The 19,547-nt window shown below is 54.8% G+C and overlaps 1 protein-coding gene across 2 annotated transcripts in view; it reads right to left on the bottom strand.

The window, feature by feature from the left end:
- Positions 1-19,547, bottom strand: part of SMG6 (SMG6 nonsense mediated mRNA decay factor) — a 112,732-nt gene that overhangs the window by 56,678 nt on the left and 36,507 nt on the right. For both annotated transcript variants that reach the window (XM_054085173.1, XM_054085174.1), the window contains exons 11-12: positions 2,013-2,129; positions 1,348-1,516 (exon numbers count right to left, since the gene is read on the bottom strand). In XM_054085173.1, coding sequence (XP_053941148.1) covers positions 1,348-1,516; positions 2,013-2,129 — 286 coding nt within the window. The remainder of the gene's footprint in view (positions 1-1,347; positions 1,517-2,012; positions 2,130-19,547) is intronic.

The raw sequence follows: 19,547 nt of genomic DNA, 5'->3' as shown, positions 1-19,547 counted from the left end.
CCCCAAACCATTCCAACCACTCCCCAAAGAGCCACGTGTTGCCATGCCATGGGGTGGGCTGCCATGACCACCTTCTTCCACACCAATGGGCAAGCAGACAGGGTGGGCCACTGTAGGACAAGGTCTGTCCTTGCCACCACCACCATCACCACCTTCTTCCACTCCAGCAGGCAAGCAGGAGCCCGCACCTGCTCCGGGCAGCACAGGGGGATTGCAGCCCTGTGCCCCGCAGGAGCGGGAGGCAGCTCTTCCCAGGGAAGGCGCCGAGTGCCGGCTGCGCAAACCCGATCAGAAATTCCATCTCGAGGCTGCCCGTCGCCAAGGGCTCAGCGGCTCCCTGTGCCGGCAGCGTGAGGGGAAAGGGGGGGATTGGTGCACACGCTCTCACGTGACAGATCCCAGTTTGAGTTCCTGCCCAAAGATGGGCAGCAGTTCACATGAGCAGGCAGCGGTCCCACACCGAGCAGCCGACAAACAGAAAACAGACTCCATCTCCACAAAATGAGGCCCAGAACTTCCTGTGTGAGATTTCCATTTCCTCAGCCAAATGAAAAAGAACTGGAGTAAGAGGCAATAAACCAGGAGAGCAGGACTGGACCTGACACACGGAGTGGGGACCCATTAATGGTTAAGCCACTTTGCTGGATTACTCCTAATGCGCCTTCCCATCACCCTGGGTTCTGGCTCCTTTGGATTAACAATAAGACGTGATTTCAGGCTCTGGATCCGGAGTACCGGAGGCAGATGGAAAATCCTGCGGGAAAGCAGCTACGGAGCATGCTCAGACACTGTTTCGCATACTCCATACTTGGCCCCTTCACTTGATTTTCTGTCCAAAAATATGCAAATTGCCTAGTTCGCATTATGGACTAATGGGCTGGAATTGGCCAGTTTAGAGAATTAACCCTTTTATGCATAGCAGGGGGAGACACAAGCCATTTCTGAAGCTCCAGGAACAGGCAAACTGCTCCAGGCCAGCCCAGCCAAACCAAGGTTGGCTCGACTCCGTCGGAAAAAGGCTAGGAATGGACTTTCCCCTTGCGGAGAGGAAGGTCCTGCCTGTTCAGAGCATATAAAGGAGACGTATCCCAACAAAAGCAGGCGCACATCCTAAGTAGGAGGTAAAAATCCGGCTCATGGCCCCCTCGGAGATACTTCAGCCCCACCCACACATCAATGAAGAAGTCATTGTGCCACCAAGGGTGATAAGTCCCCCCTCATGTCCCCTACACCGTGAGCCTGGGTGCTCAGGTCGGAGCACCAGAGCCAAGAGTAAGCATGGGAAAGGAGACACAAGGAGCCCAGGGAGAGAGCAGACACCAGGAGACAGACCAGGGATGCACGTACTGTTTGGGGAGCTCGAGAGAGGTTGGAGGAGGATTCCAGGTGTCCGGGTGGCCAAGCATCCAGTCCGACCAGACCTTCACACTGGGTAGCAGCTCCTTCAGGTCTTGGGGCAAGGCAGAGACCTTGATGTCATCCTCCTCATCCTCTTGCTCCACCTCTCGTGGCTGAACTGCAAATACAAGACGAGAGAGCTGAGGCAGCTCGCCGCAGCCAGAAGCCAGGCTCAGGCAAGGACTAGGGATGCGTGACATGGATCCCACCATCCCAGCCTTAGAAACACAAGGGAAGAGCCACAACCCACAGCAAGTACAAAGCCAGATCTGTTCTCCCTAAATGGACTGGCCTGGAGGGCAGGCGGGGACGTCTGGGAGCCTGGACAACGAGGTGCCAGTGAACCAGTCACAAAGATAGGATCCCGAAGTCCCAGTTCTAGGAAGCTTCCCAATAGCTGGCAGAAAGCATACCCTGTGTCCATCCCTTCCAAACGATTCTGCCTGCACACATCAGAGGCTTTCACACTAGACATCCCATAACCTGAGCAGAGCTGGAGACACCAGGGAAAACCCAAAGGCCCAAATGAGAGAAAGGGATGTGAAAACCAGCAGGGAACGAGGGCCTGGACCCCACCAGGCTGTCCTGCACGGATCCTGCTGGTAAGCCCTTACCTTGCATGCATTCTCTCAGCAGGCTGGTGCATCTCCTCACCAAGAGTGCAAACATGGAGAGGCCCAGGGCTGTGGCCTGTTCCTGGATGACGGAGCGGCAGTCTTCAGAGACGTGTTCTAGAGACAGAGACAGGGAGCAGGTCAGAGGCTCCATCCTACTTTTCTTTTGCAGCCTCCCTTTCTGCATCCTGTACAGGGCAGGGATTTCTGCAAGGGTGGAAGATTCCCCAGCTCACACCTATCCTGCACCCCACTGCTCCGTGTAGGGGGGACAAATGTGGGGAGCAGCCACTCTGGAGTGGGAAGAGGCTCCTCTCATCCTGCCCATGAGCCGGCACTCAGGGCTCCCAGCACAGAAGCTGCTGCTTGGAGCTGAGCCTTCTCTTGAAGGAGGGGGGGTGTTTAAGCGTTAAAAGGGTAATTAGCTGCACGTTTGATCTTTGTCCCCACTGGAGTTGTAACCTCAGCAGCTGAGGAGGGGGCTCCTCCCATTAGTTCAGCAGTCACACAACAGCTTGTCAAGAGCGTTTAATTGAAGCTGTTACTCAAGTAGATGCCACACGACCACAGCTCTTCCAAACAGAGCCGGCTCGGAGCGAGAGCAAATCCCCCCGGCACAGCTACACCCAGCCAGAAACCACTTCTGAGGCTGCTGAGAGCAGTGGGGAGCTGCCTGGAGCTGGCCACGGGTTACGCTGCACGATGCTGAGCGCACCGTGGGGCACGCCAGGATGCCCGCGCTTGCTCAGGCACTACACTGCCTGCTCGCAGGCGGTGTTCAAGCCTTACAGGCAGCCTCTGCCCTCTAAATCCCCTCTGCTCCAGATTCACATCCTCCCTCGAGATGTTGGGGGAGGCAGAGAAGCAGGGAGGCGCTGCCAGGGTGGGAGCAGAGGGATGGGATGCACCCTCCCTGCTTAGGGTTTTCATACGGGCTCTGTGCAGGCTGCTGTGCCGCAGCGCCGTGCCAGCTTTGCACACCACTTCCCGCAGAAGCAGGGCTCCCAGCCCTCACCCTGCAGCCGGGCAGGCGCTGTGAGAAACGCTGCTGCAAGCCAGGCGAAGGATTTGCACAGTGAATGCAAATGTATAGGTACCGACTCAAAGTGTGGGACGTGGAGGGAGAATCCCTGCAAAGCCCCGGCTACCAGACACCTTCGCCACAGACAGGAGCGTCGGCTGCGCGCAGGCAAGGAGGTGGTGGAAACTGAACTCCTCTAACGTGGCAGACCAGGGATTTTGAGCAGAAGGCAAGAGGATTAATGTAAGACATCGGGACCCTGTTCAGCCAGGGCCAGCAAAACGCCTGAGGCACAGAGAACAAACGTTGGGATTTTAAGTGCAAATTATTTCAGAGTAATGGGGTGGGAGGTTAAACCCAACTAGAAAAAGGCTAAAACACACCTAGAAAATATAGAAAAAAAAAACAGGAGGAGGATCTGTAGGCTTGATTTGACCAGCTCTTACAGCTGCAAGTGAGTTCAGACCCACTGAGGATGACTCAGGGCGGCACCAGAAGTGCCTGGCAGCTCTGACCATGGGGCCAGGATCGAGGCGATGCCGCAGAGCAATAGTAGGAAGTGCCATAACTGCAGGGGCTGTCAACTTTTGGAGGAAACATAAAACTAAAGATGTGATCACTCTGGGACAGTAAATCTCTTTCATGAAGCCTTTCCCACAATTAAGAGCATTAGTCGCAACGCTCTGGCCACAGTCCAGCTCAAGAAACTACAGTTGTCTTCCCCGTGCTCCCTCCTCCTGCACTCGGGTGAGACGCTGGACCCTCTTCACCTCCTGTCTTAAACAGGTACTTGACAAGATCTCGGTCATTGCGCTGCCACACTGGAATCTCCTGAGTCCCTAGGGTGGGTGAAAAGCAGTCACCTCAAATCACAGAATCACAGAATCACCAGGTTGGAAAGGACCCACTGGATCATCGAGTCCAACCATTCCTAACACTCCCTAAACCATGTCCCTCAGCACTTCATCCACCCGTTCCTTAAACACCTCCAGTGTTTAAGGGCTGGTACATAAGCTCTCCCTCCAAAACAGGCAAAGCCTAAAAGGCTTTTGTGATGCCAAAGGTCAGGAGCGCTGCACAGCCCTGATGCATGTCAGCCAACAGCTCCAGGTGCTCGAGCAGCACTCTGGGGTGCTGACAACCAGGCACAGAACTAGTGCCTCAACCCTTCCCACTGCCACCTCCAGCTCTTCTTAAGGGCTACAAAGTTCTCCACAAAATATTAAACACCCGAATGAGAGTAAAAACCATCTCTGGTATGTGAGCTGTTGCAGCTAGAGCCACCCGTGATGTGCTCAAGGTGAGCACCACAACCACAGCCCCATCAAACATCTCGTATTGCTACCAACGTGCATGCTGTGCCCACCGCTCACACCCAGTTTATATAAATCCACGGTGCTTCGCGGATCCAATGATGCTCAGTCCTGTGAGGCTGCCCACTGTGCAGGTAGGAGGAACAGGACACCCCAATTCCAGGGTCATTTCCCTACGGTTCCAGTTCAGCTACCGTGGGCTCTGTCATCTCATCATTAAATTACCCAAAACTCCCCTGGTCCTGAAAGTTCATTCCCTGGCCACCCTTATGAGTCGCGTTCCAGGGAGGAACCTCCAACCCAACAACCGGGCAGGGAAGGCACAGCATCCAGGTGGGAGCATATTCAAGACCCTTGAATGTGCACCAGTGCTACAGCTCCCAGTGTTGCCAGCTCTTCAGAGCTTAATTGCAGGACAAAAGAGGAAAGCGCCATAAATCAGAAGGAATTTTCTCTTTGCGCCTTTTCACCACTTTCCTTGGGAGGTGGGAAGCCTTGGCTTTCAGTGAGCTGGGAGCTTGGAGCCGGGCAGGACTACATGAGCAGAGGTGGTGGGGTGGCCGTGGCCCCAGAGGAGTCATGGTGAGGGTACAAAGGGCAAAGAACTCACGAAACAGGGGGTGCTTACACAGGAACAGCAATGGGCACTAAGGAAACTATTTCTCTGTATCCACAGCACAAAGTGTCTGAGCCTCCACTGGCACTAAGAGAAAAATACTTTATGCCAAAAGGGAAAATCTGCTCTGGAGCCCATGGGGCAGCATTACCTCTGGGCTGAGCAATGGTCTGTGCTGCACTAGGACACAAACTTCATGGAAGGAGATGTTCTTGGAGGTTGGAGGGACTCATAAGGGACTCCTGTCCCTGCAGCTGAACAGCACTGGCACAGCCTGGGGACACTAGCTGCCATGGACAAATGTGAGCTGGCAGAGAAATCCTGACTGCCCAGGACAGGGCAAGCCCTCTAATTCCCAGATCTGTTTGCCCGGATACACAGAAGAAGCAGAACTACAGCATCAGTTCGAAACAATCCCGTATCCTATCCCTGCAGACAGTCACTTGGTGCCAGAGATGTTTTTAGGCGGCACTGATGGCATCACATCAGCTAAAGCTGCCACAAACCCACACTCCACTTCCTCCCCTGAAACCCCAAGCAAGCTGTGATCAGAGGGGTTATCTGATCACCAGGGCGCGGTATGGAGGTGGTCAGGCAGGCTATGGACAGGAATCTCACACAAAACAAGGTGCCCCGAGGCTGTCAGAGATGTGGCCCCAGCAGCCGCAGCACGGATGCCGTGCAGGCAACCAGCCGGCACACCAGCACACCACCAGGTCATGCACCAATAACCACAACACGTTCCCCTTCTACCTTCTCTCCTTGCAACCAGGCAAACGTCCCTGTTAATGCCGGCATTGGTTAAACAGCTCCTGTCACCATGTCACCTCTCAGCTCTCGTCTGCGCAGCCACCCGGTGAATCAGATCACACAGCTCATCGGGGTTGGAAATGTCATCTTTCAGCCGTGCCATCACCATCAAAGGGGTTGTGTGGGGCATGAGGACAGGGGTAAAGCTGGCACTGCTACCTAAATAATTGCTTGTCAAAATCACAGCTGAAGGTCAAGGCTCGCAGCGTTAGCAGCCTGAACTGACTCAGAGTGACACCATATCCTCACCACCTGCTGCACCACCACAAATGCCCAGCTTCCAGAGGAGTCACCAAATGGTTTGGGTTGGAAAGGACATTAAAGCCCATCCAGTCCCAACTCAGACACCTCCCACTGGATCTGGTTGCTCAAAGCCCCATCCAACCTGGCCTTGAGCCCCTCCAGGGATGGGGCAGCCACCACTGCTCTGGGCAACCTGGGCCAGGGCCTCCCCACCCTCACAGCAGAACATTTCTTCCTAAGAACTCATCTCAATCTCCTCTCTTGCAATTAAAAGTTATTCCCCCTCACCCTATCCCTGTACTTCCTGATCAAGAGCTCCTCCTCAACTTTCCTGGAGCCCCTTTCAGTACTGGAAGCTGCTCTAAGGTCTCCCCACAGTCGTCTTTTCTCCAGGCTGAAGAACCCCAACTCTCTCAGCCTGTCCTCGCAGCAGAGGAGCTCCAGCCCCAGCCAGAATCAGGCTAGGAAACAAGATAGTAGCTTACCCCTGTTAGAAAAAACACTTACAACCTTTTCTTTGAGCTAATCTTACAACTGCAAAGCCTGGAAAGGGGAGATTTTGCTGCAGAATAACCTTTTTAACAGAGACTTTTCCTGTCCTACTAGAAATCTGTCTGCACTTGGCCAAGCAATAAACATCTGAAATACAGCAGTTTTTCCATATTCAACAGGAATTCATTTCAGCAGTGAAAACCTTCTAAGATTTCACCTCCCTGAGCGTGCTCCATCTTCTTACCTCCCCAGCATCGAACCGCCCTTACGCTCGGCAAGGCAACTGCCCTGCTCCCATCCAGCACTCGGAGACCTCCGACAAATGCATTTGTACTGGTCACTCGCTTGCTGCGAGCTGGAGCCTGGAGCCAGACTCCACCAACTGGCGCCCAAACCACCTGCAGAGCCCAAGAGGGAGAGGAGGGAGAGGGGATGGGATGGAAAGAATTGGAGCTGATGAACATTGGACTGGGAGCACAGAGAAAACCGGGAACCAAGATGGGAGGTTTTACTGAAGATCACGAACACCCTCTGAGCTGTAGAACCCTCCTGTTTCTTAACTCATAAGAAAGAGGGGGTTTTGACCCAGCTGGGCACTGTTTTTCGACCATGAGGCAGCTTCCTTTGCAGAGAGGATGGCACGGCTGCTGCAGGACCCTCCGCGAGTCTACCTGAGCTCTCAGCTGCGTCTGGCACAGAGGCTGCGAGCTTTGCTCGGACAGAGCCAGGAGCAGGATCCGACCCAGGCTTTCTGCAATCATAAATCTACCTGCATGACGGGGAAAAGGGTGGCTGGGTAGGGGGAGAGAGATGGAGAGAATGGGGACTTTTGTAAAGAGGAGAAATTCATGTTTCTCTGAGAACATTATATTCATGGAAAACATAAACCAACTGTCGTCAAAGTCGTCTGAGCTCAGGAAATGGAGCGGCCGGGAGAAGGCTGCCATGTGGCCGGATGTTATGTATTTCTAATTAGTGCTATACATCTTTCAGCAGCAAGTGTCCTTTTGCTGGGAAACACAACGCGCTGCCCTTGTTATTGTAACTGTCAGAGAGTGCTTAAACAGATAATCTCCAGGAAAAGTGATAAACACATCCCCTCTCCCACTAGGGTGTGCAAAACAGCGATGCCAAACCTCTATTAGGGCAACGCAGGCAGCCACAGGAAATGGGAATGGGAAAGAGCAGGCGATGCAAGGGACGGCTGCCTCCGAGGAGAGGCATTTGCTGGAGGAAGCTTCTCGCGGCCGCCCGAGTGCCATGTGCTGAAGGAAATCCTGCGAGGGACAATCAGGGCAGAGTGAGCACAGGCCATGTAGACTCGGCCAGGAGAGCGCTCGTGGGGACAGGACAGGCGGCTGGAAGTGAGGGATCCCTGCTGCTCTGCTCCAAGCACGCTCCAGGCGGTGGTGGAAGTGAGCATAGCAACCCTCGACCTGCAAGCAAGCAACAGCCACGTTCCTGCGTCCAACCCAGTGAACACGAGGAGCGCTGAACCTTTCACTGTTAAAACAAGACCAGCCAATAAACATTACAGTCTCGAAGGAGAGCAGATTCCTTTGATTCAGACAACTGGACTGCTCCAGCCAAGGGTCGGGAGGACTCCAGCGAGCCAGTTTCCACGCTGACCTTCCCATCCTAGTCTGAGCTGTGGCTCCAGGCTGGAAAGCAGCAGAGAGTGCAGCAGGGATGTGCTTTGCTCCCAGGGAGCAAAAGCTGAACCCCTCCTTGCGCAGTGGCACGGTAAAGGAGCATACACAAAGGCAACCAAAGGACTGAGCAGGTCTCCAGACACAATCCCAAAGATGACATAATGGGCCGGGCAGGGGCTGCAGGAGGCGGAGGAGCTGGGAGGCTGCGGGCGAGCTGTGCCTAGGGCGCCCGGCTGATGCATCAGCAGCTCCGCAGCAGCACAGACAACTGATTCACCAGCCGGCTGCTGCCCTGCGGGGAAGAAGACAGAGGCTGGTCACCTCCAGGCTGACACCACCTGAAGGCAATTGGTTTGTTCTCTTATCGCTCAGACACAAGAGTGTTTTCCCCATGAGTCACGCTCCGCCAGACGCAGCCCTGGCAGGGCTACAGGGCAGCCCGCTGGGATGGGGATGACTGCAGGAAGCCGGGAAGGAGAGCCACGCTGCTGGTCCCGCTGCCGCTTGCCCACAATGGAAACTGCACACAACTGACGGGAACATAAAAGCAGCAAAGCGAGAGGGATGCTCACAACCGCTGGGCATTTCCCCTCGCAGAGGACCTGTTGAGTCACGGGCGCTCCCAGCTCTCCGCTGGGAACTGGCGAGTCACACACGCACTCATTTGCCCCCAAGAGAGCCTGGGAACATGGAGGCAGTGGCTCAGCCCTGGCTAAAATCCTGTAAAGAGCCCAGGAATGACGGGCAGCTTTCCTGGAAAGATGCTCCCTGACTCTGAATTTGCAGGCAGCAGATGCGATGGCAGCCCCAGCGCTCTCGGCAGAGCCCCACGGCTGAGCTGAGCACCACCACCTGCAGCACAAGGGGCTGAATCCCTCACTGGACTGCAGAAATAACCTGGACACCCCTAATCCACCTCTCCATTCCGATCTCTCTTTGTGGAGAGGGAGGAAGGTCCGAGGGGGAGCCCAGACAGGCAGCAGCACTGCAGAACTCACTGCACGTGTTCCCAAAGCAGCCGGGACTGCCCGGGAGTCCGCAGCTCCCTCTCCTCTGTGCTAAAACCCCGTCTTGTCCAAGGGAGGGAGGCCTAGGAGGTGAGGAATGCCGGGGGCCTGGGGAGGACGGAGCAGCTTTCCCTGTGGAAGCCATTAGATATTCAACACTTCATTTGTTTCCAGCCGTCCTGGACTGCAGCACTGGGCTCTAGGACAGGAGGCTCTTCTCTGACGTAACCAGGAAGCAGCTGCAAAATTAAGGAATCCCTCATGACATCATAAAAAGGGTCGATGGTTTACAGGGGAAGGTATAAAAATTAATGACATATTCCCACCCGAAGCAGTGAGCCTGCCTGGGAGCCACAAGGGAAGCTGTGCTATGCCCAACACGAAGGGGCTGCCTGCTCAGGACAGCTCTGAGCCACCAGCTCCTTCCGGCTGATCAACGAGCTCGCCTCCAGCTCTGACCATTCCTAAGCCCAGGATCCACGTGCAGGAATAGATCCTTGCACCTGGGGTGCGATAAGCAGCTCTGTATATCCTTCCTGAGCAGAGCTTTAGGCTGGGTGACTTTAGAGACCGCTTTCCTGCGTACTCAGGACCGGCCAGGAGTTACCAACACAGAACATCATTTTGAAGTGGCTCAGGGACAGACGGTTATTCCTTTCCACGGGGAAAACAGACATGTGCACACAAATTTCTGTAGCCCTGGAAGACCAAGGCATCCTGCAGAGAATGCCAGGGCAGCAGCACACTGCCCCCTCCACTGCGCAGCTCAGGCTAGGGCAGAAAGAATGACATCAGGCTTGAGGACAAGCACAGAGCCATTTCCACTTGAAAAGGGAAAAGGATAGTGGTTTAAAATTAACTGCAGCCTTTTCCAGGAAATATCAGTGGAAAGAAGCAGCCATTTTTAGAAATGTTATTCTCAGAAATTTCCTGAAAAGACCGATCAGTCAAAACACAGATTGAAGCCATTTCCACTCGCGCTGAGCGGCACTTGGAGCTCTCCCTCTGCGCTCGGGTGCCTGACCCAGCCGGCAGGGCTGCGATCCCACCCTGCATCCCTGGCCCCTGCGAGGCTGCTGGAGTCAATTTTGGATGTGAATCATAGAATCACTTGGCTGGAAAAGACCTTTGAGATTATCAAGTCCAAACACACCTGTCCACTGCTAGACCATCCCTGAGCACCTCGCCCACCTATTTTTTAAACCCTTCCAGGGATGGGGACTCCACCACCTCCCTGGGCAGCCTCTGGCAGTGCCTGAGAACCCTTTCAGTGAAGATATTTCTCCTGATATCCAATCTGAACCTGCCTTGGTGCAGCTTGAGGCCATTTCCTCTCATCCTATTGGCTGGCACCTCGGAGAACAGACCAGCACCCACTCCAACACATCCACATTTCAGGCGGTTGTAGACAGTGACGAGGTTTCCCCTCAGCCTCCTTTTCTCCAGGCTAAACAACCCCAGTGCCCTCAGCTGCTCTTCATAACCCTTGTTCTCCAGCTCCTTCACCATGAAACACTCCACACAGAGTCAGAAACACTCCTCCTGCCTGGGAGCCACGTGCATCCCAGCCTTCACCTGCCACCATCGCACCGAGACAAAGAATCATGGAATGAATTGGGTTGGAAGGGACCTTAAAGCCCATCCTGTTCCAACCCCTGCCATGGGCAGGGACACTTCCCACTGGATCAAGCTTGTTAAGACACGCCAGTCCTGGACCATCCCGGCTGGGCTAAAGGTCCCTGCATTCTCACCCACACTGGCAAAGCCTGGAGAATCACTTGCAAGACTGTTATTTTTCAGCACTCAGACCTGCTCCAAGGATTTACAACACAGGCACAGCAAAATCTTCACTAGCCTCAAGGCTCTGCGCAATCCCCAGCGCCGCCGATTCTGCTGCCAACAGCTGACAGCAACACAGATTTGACCTGTCTGGCAGCTAAAAGGCTGGCAAACCCAACCGTACGTAACTTCTGGCTAGCTCGGAAAAGCGTATGTGTGTGCAGCTCCAGATCAGCCTGGCACCAGCTGCCTCTCGCTGCAGAGGAAATATTGCTACAGGATGCACAAGCGGGATGGGACCAAAGTGGCTGCAAGGATCCAAAGGCGAGCAGGGCTCGCTACATGCAAAAAGGCACATAAAATCAGGGAAGATTGCACCGAAAGAAGAAAACGTGGATGATGGGAACGTAAAAAGGAATTAGAGGCATTGCAGGATGATGCAGCTCAGCATAATAAAACCTTTGACAGCCTGTCCTCTGCTCAGGTCTGCCAGCTCTTCTTGCAGGAGCCACAAGCACAGAATCTCATGCCAAAAGGGCCAGGAAGAAAAGTGGGCACCTTGGCACAAGGGCTCCGGAGAAGGTGCTGCCAGGGGAGCCTGGCTCGGCACTGCACAGCATGAACGGCAAGCTGCTACGCGCATCCCACCCAGGAGCTGCCTGCACCCAGCCCTCATCGTGTCAGATGGTATTTACAGCGGGGAGGAGGTGTGAACAGAGCTTCCCAAGGGATCTACTCCAGCCCCAAGTGGAGTTTTACCAGGACAGTCGCAGCATATACCAGGCAGCTTTTTCTATCCCCCTGTCCCGTGCCGGAGGTGAGCGATGTCTCTGGCAACAAACACAAACAGACAGCCTGGAAGATGACTCCTCTGCTGTGAACCTTGGTGAGCACTTCAAGCCTGGAAGTTAAGGAGAGAAAACACCTGCAGAGAGGTGAGTTCGGAGAAAGCAGCCTTTGACAGGGCAGGAACAGCAAAGTGTGCAGCTTCCGTTTCAGCACATTCGCTCCTTTGCCACTCTTCTTTTTACAGCTTCCTGAGGAACCAGAGCACCAGTGCGTCACTTTGCAAAGCAAAAGGCAAAATATAAAGCGAAACCCATACCCCCCTGCCGCCTCCTGCTTCAGGGAGGCAGTAAACCCAGGGTCCTCATCTGATGCCTGCAGGCCTGAGCTACCTTCTCACCTCCTGCTCCTGCTCCTGGCCACCTCCAGCGCCTCCAGGCTGGAGAATGCCAGTGGCATCAGTGGATGATGCCTCCCTGAACAATCCCAGCACCAGGACACCCCTCCAAGAGGGGCACAGCATAGCCGCCGGGCCTACAGAGAAGCTTACCTAACACTTTCCATTATAAGACTGGCTTTAGTTCCTTTGCCAAACTTTAACCATTTAGGCTGCAATCCTTCGTGCCAAAAGCTTTCTTCGAGCTGAATTTATTGGGAAAAACTTCATCTACAAAGGGGTTCAGCCATTTGCCAGAATGAGGTTAGGGAAAATATATTGTTCTTCTCAAGTTCAAAACTCTTCCACCATTTCAGCGAAATCCCTCACACCTTCACACTTCGGAGCAGGAACCAGAGGTTTGGCAGGGGACGGCAGTGGGGTCTGGGTGTGCCGTCTGCCACCGCCAGCCCTGCTTGGCCAAGGGAATTCTGGGCACGCAGTAGCAGACAGGTCTCGTGCCACGGCAACCACAGCAGCTTGGGAAGAAAAAACTAAGTCAGGTGAGATAGCGGAGAGGGAAAGGCAAGTAGAAAAGGCAGCAAAAGGTACGTGTTAGTGTAGTAGCATGTTCTCCAGGCTCCTCTGCTGGTACCATCAGTGCCTGCTCACCTCAGCACTTGCTGTGCATGGAGGGAAAGAGCCCCACGCATCCAGCGCTCTGGCTGTGGCAGGGCCTTATGGGGAATTTAGATTTACAGGCCAGTCGAGGATCCCAGGTGAAGCGATGAGCTGGGATAGTCGGGGTTGTTCAGCCTGGAGAAGAGAAGGCTCTGAGGAGACCTTAGAGCAGCTTCCAGGACTGAAAGGGGCTCCAGGAAAGTTGGGGAGGGGCTCTTGATAAGGGACTGCAGGGAGAGGACGAGGGGAATGGTTTTAAGCTGAAAGGGGGGAGATTGAGATGAGATCTTAGGAAGAAATATTTTGCTGTGAGAGCGGTGAGGCGCTGGCCCGGGTTGCCCAGAGCAGTGGTGGCTGCCCCATCCCTGGAGATGTTCAAGGCCAGGTTGGATGGGGCTCGGAGCCCCTGATCCAGTGGGAGGTGTCCCTGACCATGGCAGGGGGTGGAACTGTGTGGGCTTTGGGATCCCTTCCCACCCAAACCATCCCATGAATCCCCCATCACAGGAGGCCTCACCTGCTTTACACACACCTCAAGTGCATGGAAGTTCTGCTAAGCACAAGCTCCAAGGCTCACTCTGATTGGAAACAACCCCTCGCAATGGCACTCGCATTTCAGATTCACCCACCCGACCTCTCGTGGTGAACAGGGACTCTTCTGTGGCGACTCAGAAAAAATCTGCTCTAGCAGTGCCACGCAAAGGAGGTTCTCAGGTGTCAAGTGAGCGATTCCCTACGGGAAGGGCCAAGACCACAGGCACAAACCCACAGAGAAACCATTCCAGGAAGTCTAATATCCAAGCCCACATATTAGAATATACGATCTCAGTGCTCCAACAACTTCTCTGCAGCCAGAGCCTCGGGTCCCAAACCCCTGCGCAGACGACAGCACGCGCACACTCGCAGGGGCCACTGAGAATCCCTGCCACCAGGCTCGGCAACTAAAGATCCTAAACCTTCTACAGTCATTAACAAGCACAAGACATAACGATTTTAGCCAAATTCCTCTTTTCTCCTGTGATTGTGATAGGATTGGCAGGACCTTGAAGCTCCCCACAGCTACCATGGCTGCACCGCTCCCATGGTACGGCTGCGCTCACGGGCAGCGGGCTCAGCTCTGGGTGCTCCAGCACCCTTTCCATTAGCTGCTTCGTCTCCTGCTGGGAAGGAGCTGCCGGCTCCCAGAGAGCCAGCGCTGCCGCTTCCTGCAGAGACTGAAAACCTGTTGCAGTTCCAAAGCGAGCTTGGGTTTCGCCGTGACCAGCAGCCCGGAGACTCGCAGTTCCTATACAGCCGAATAAAAGATTTTTTCATCAATTTAACGCCAGCGTGTCTGTGTTTGGAAACTTTGAAAATCCATGTTGTATGGTTTACTGCACTGGAAAAGGTGCCAACAGAGTTTCAAAGGAAGGGAAGTGTATAACTGTTTCCTTTCAAATGCATTTTCCAATGGGATCCATTGAGGGAAAAGGCTGGAACTAACTAAAACGTTATTAAAAACTGTTATGAAAAGAGACAGAGAGATGGAAAAAGATAGACCAAAACTCCAATACGCAGCCGAAAGGGAGGGAGGGAGACAGGCGTCGAGAAAGGGGATATGGGCAGAAAGACACTTTGGGTGGGGAGAACGGGGCGAGCCGGGGAGTTTGAACTGGCAGTCGCCCTTCGTGGTTTCAGATTGTTGCAGATCAATTGATCAGGATTTCAAGTGCTGCTGGCCGGTGGCACACGGCGAACCACAGAGTTGGCTGCAAGCGCCGCGCTCACGAACTGCTGACCCTCACTTTTCAAACCAAAACTATGCTTTGGGAAGCAGTTACACCGGGTTCCAGCCTGGGGCTGCCAAGCGAAAAACAAGCACTACTAAACCTGCAGCAACACCCACGTCCCTCGCACCACAGCAACACCCAGGACTGGTGAGCCGGCAGCGCTCCCTGGGCTGATTCGCCCCAGAACAGAGCATGACCCGTGCGTGGGGGCTCGGTTCAGCCTCACGCCCTCAGCGAAGCAGTGAATGCTCCAGTCGCTGACACCAACCATCGCGATGAGCATGCGGGATGCAGGATTTGGCTGTCAGATCGCTCCGACAGGTTGGCCGCATTCAAGCTATTCTAACAGAGCCTATAAATACCAAAGCGATCGGGTCCGTACAGCACAGTCGCAGCCCCGGTCCAAACCCAACGCTCCAGCTCCAGGCAAAGCCCCAGGTCTGCTGCCCCATGAACAAAAAGGGAACCAAAAAGGGCTGAAAACGTACATTTTTGTCAAACGCTTCAGTGCCCTGGACATCAGGAGGTGGCGGAGCCGGAGCTCTGCTGCTCTGCCAGGCTTCAAAGAGGCAAGCTGGGGGTGGGCAGCGCTCGGCGCGCGCCTGCCAAGCTCCAGGCCTGTGGTTCTGCGGGGCGTAGTAACCGTGGGCTGTAGCACACATGTCGAGGGATGAAGGGGAAAAAAATAAACAGACAGACAAAAGAATGAGGATGCTCTGCCAATTCCAATTGTGCAGCTTTTATTTTAAATGCTTATCAAGCTGAGAAAGAGCAGAGTTCTTGGAAAACAAGCTTTCCTTTCTTCCCATGCCAGTGTCAAACACCCTCAAGGACGGGTACAGCACAGGCGCTCGCTGCTGCCGCCCGCTCCACAGCCGCCGTCCCGTCCCACCCTCCTCGGGAAGGGTTTGCAAGTAACAGCCCTGGCGTTTCTGGTAAAAAGAGCTCTGTGACTTTATATATATTTTTTTTATTAATCTCCAATCTGGCCGGGTTCAAATTATGGCCAATTACCCACCAACACTTCTCGCTAATAAAAATCAATCTTTTACGGCCCCTAATTACTGCTTTCGCTGAACCGCTCTGCAGGAAGCCGAGAGGCTGCGGCTCTCCAGACGGCAGCAGCCAGCGACGCGAGGCACCCGCGAGTGAAGTGGCGAGTGACTCAGAGGAGAAAAGCTGACAGGGGGCGGGTGGAGAGGGAACGCGTGAGACGCATCAGTCCATAAAACGCTGCACGCCGTGCGCACGGCGCTGCGGGACCGGCCGTCAGGTCCCCCGTCAGCCGCAGCACCCGCTACCTGTGACGCAAGGCTGCCCCAGAGCAACAGCCGGGCATCTGCGAGTGGGAGACCAAACCGCGGTTGGAAATGGCTGCATCGATCACGTGTGGAAGGGAATGGACCCACCTCCCGTCGCAGTGCGGGGGAACAGCCGTCGGAGCGGGGTCCCCCCTTGCCAGCTGCGGGTACGGAGGGGCTGGGGCTTCTCAGCCCAGCTCCCACCTTGGGTTCTCTCCATTACAAACAGTTTGTAACAGTTTGGAGGAGACCGAGACAGCAGAAAGGGAGAAAACTCCTCTGAAAACACAAGCATCCAGCCTGCTCCCGGCTCCACGCACACTCCCGCCTGCCAAAACAGTGCCCAAAGGGTTTCCTGAGCACGAAAACTGAGCAGGACTCCTCCTTTAAGCACAAACCTCACCCTGAACCCCACTGCTCCGCGCCGGGAAAGCGGAGCCGCTGTCCTCAGCGCGGCGTGCAGGGAACACCCTCGGCGGCCGCAAGGCAGCGGCGAAGCCATCGGTCCACGCAAGCCAGGGCTGCTGGAGTCCCTCAAAGCGGGGCTGCCACGCAGGTATCCAGGCTCAGCTGGGGCAAGGCGGCTCTGCGAGATTGATTAATATTTTCTTTCCTTTCTTAACCAGGATTACTTTAATTTTCGAGGCCCTAATGGAGTCCAGCTGCGACGGGGAGGCAACGCTGCCGCAGCACAAAGCCAGAGCCTTACACACTGGTGCAAACTCGAAGGCCACCGAGCGCACACGCGCGCGCAGCACACAACACAAAGCCCTATAAAAAGGATGCAGTGCAGCGGGATATTTTTAGTCTTGACAATACAGCACTAAAAATACGACTTTGCTAATACATCACTACAGAAATATTCCCAGTGTCCATTCAGAAACGGTTTAAAACATTTATTTTTGTTTCCTTTCGCGATGGTCAGAGAGGAGAGGGAGAAAATAGAAACTCATTGATAAGAGGAAACGAGAGAGACATGAAAAATTGAAAACTACCTAAAAGCTCATGGAGAGGTTTATTTTATTAGTTCTTAATAAATATCTTGCAGATTTCCTCAGGAAATACACCAGATCACATGTAAAATAGTTTGGTACTGATGTCAACTGTGTCAGCATATGAAATCTATTAGGGTGAAGCCACAGCAGGGTGATCAGCGTGCTGAAAAACTGCACGGCACCGAGCAAAGGGGGGGTGGGGGGAATCTCACGGCCCTTCCAAATTCTTCGAGAGGTAAAAAAGTCAGCCAAGACGCAGAGAGAGAGAAAAAAAAGATCCCACATCCTGCTTTGCGCTGCCAGCAATGTGAAGTGCCCAGAGATTAATTCTATGTCTGGCCTGGAAATGTGACTTTAAAGCATCGGAGGGAGCTGGGAGGAGGAGGAGGAGAGAGGAACGAGAAGGCCAGGCGAACCGGGACTGGCACGGTGCCACCGACCCCCCCTTTCCCAAGCCGTGTTCCAACGTAGACAGCAGTAAACCCCAACAGACGGCAGCTCCCCGGGCTGCCAGGGCCTCGCACCAGCTGGGGCGCGTCTCCCGCTCCCCGCGCAGATGGGCCCAAGAGCATCACTTCCGCTTCGCCTGCTTTTTAAAGACACACGAGCCCATGTGGCAGCGTTTCGCCGCTCCCCGTTGGGGCCCCCCGGGCAGGACGAGCCCCGCTCCCAGCACCAGGCATGAGGTCTTGTCAGACCTTGGCTCCCTGGGCCCTGCTCTGAAGGGTTTATGCTGTTCCCAACCCGCCTTTGGCAGCCGGCGCCTCCTTCTCCGTCTCCGTGCCATTACCCGGAGAGCAGGCGCTGCTTACGCAAGACTCCCCTGCTCCTGGCTTTGGCAGCGCCCGGAGGTCACCAAGGCGGGGTCAGGGGACCACACGCTCCGGGTGGGACTGGAGAAGGGGGAGCGAAGAAACCCCACAGCCGAGGAGCTGCCATCTGCTGAGGTTCACTGAGGTCCCTACAGCCATCCAACTCTTCCCATCCCACAGCGACGTGCTCTGTCCACCTCCTCTCTCGCCCCACAGGCTGAGAGACCCAAAAGTGCGTGTCAGAGACATGTGCCAGCCTCAGGGACAGGCAAAGAGTCACAGACTGGTTTGGGTTGAAAGAGAACTCAAAGCCCATCCAGCTCTACACCCCTGCCATGGGCAGGGACACCCCTCTCTGGACCTGGTTGCTCCAAGCCCCATCCAACCTGGCCTTGAACCCCTCCAGGGATGGATCAGCCACCACTGCTCTGGGCAACCTGGGCCAGGGCTTCCCCACCCTCACAGCAAAACATTTCTTCTTAAGATCTCATCTCCACCTCCCCTCTTTCAGCTCAAAACCATTCCCCTCATCCTATCCCTGCACCAAGAGCCCCTCTCCAGCTTTCCTGGAGCCCCTTGCAGCACTGGAAGCTGCTCTAAGGTCTCTTCTCCAGGCTGAACAACTCCAATCCTCTCAGCCTGTCCTCCTACAACAGGTTCTCCAGCCCTCAGGTCATCTTTGTGCCTTCCTTGGACTTGCTCCAACAGCTCCATGTCCTGAGGACTCCAGAACTGAATGCTGAGTTCGAGGTGGCATCTCACGAAAGTGGAGTAGAGGAGCAGAATCCCCTCCCTCACCCTGCTGCTCACACTCATGCCCTCTTTATGTCACCTACAAGACAGCTTTACAGTCACAGTAACCACAGCCAGCAAAAGCCACATCAATTAGTACTAAAAATGACCCCTTGATTAGAGAAGAGCCATGTACCTCCAGCGCTGTCATCTGGCCAGAGTTAAACAGCCGTCATCTGTACTGTTGGATTGAACATTACCCCCGCAGGTCACGCTCAACAAGTCCTAACCTTCCTCCTGACCACCATGAGCACAGCAGAGCAGTGCTGTGCTGCCAAGATCCTGCTGCACGGGCACACGCAGCCTCCGGCAGGCCCTGATCGGGAAAAATCAAAGGTGTCCGTACACCAGCCTGCGTGGGGTCACCTCTGAGCTGCAGATGAGCGCAAAAACAGAGCCTTGGCTGCGCTGCCGCTCCTGCCCTCAGCATTCATCCCAACATGCCCCCAAGGGTGCTCGCTCCCAGCTGAGGCCCCCCCAGCACCCGGAACCTGATTCACTGAGTGGATGGAGGTGGGATGGAGCTGGCAGGGGATGAGCCCGCAGGGCAGCCCTCGGGCAGGATACTGCCCTCGCAGAGCTGGCAGGCTCACCCGACCTTGCAGAGGGCACGGGGCAGGCAGCCCTCTCTGCCTACACCTGGCAGGCTATAAAACAGCCCTGCAAGCTCAATCAAGAGTTTTACAACTTCACAAAGCCCCATAATTAGCCTAATTATACAATGTTCTCTCAGAGAATTAAACAGAAATACAGTAATTGACTCGGTGCTGCTTAGAAGTACGAAGAAATCAAAGGCGCGAGGCACATTAAAGAGTCAGAAACATCTCTTTAAAAGCGAGAGGATTTCCTGTCACGCTGCAAACATCTAAAGCCTCCCCAAAGCCGCTGCACCTGGTGCAACCCCGCTTGGGCTCCCTGGCACCCCTCGTCTCCACCACCCAAGCAGGGGTGAGGCAGAGTCCCGGCACCGCTGCCTCACGCCCCTCCTTTCTCGCTTTGAGCGGGATGGATGGACACTGCGCGCCAGCGCTCCGTTTCCTGCCATTCACTTCACACAGCGATGCTGCTGCTTCGTCGCAACAGTGGGTTT

This window comes from Cuculus canorus, chromosome 20, assembly GCF_017976375.1.
Source record: "Cuculus canorus isolate bCucCan1 chromosome 20, bCucCan1.pri, whole genome shotgun sequence".
Taxonomy (NCBI): Eukaryota; Metazoa; Chordata; class Aves; order Cuculiformes; family Cuculidae; genus Cuculus; species Cuculus canorus.
The sequence above is the reverse complement of the archived record's forward strand: the minus strand, read 5'-3'. Positions and strand labels throughout refer to the sequence as shown.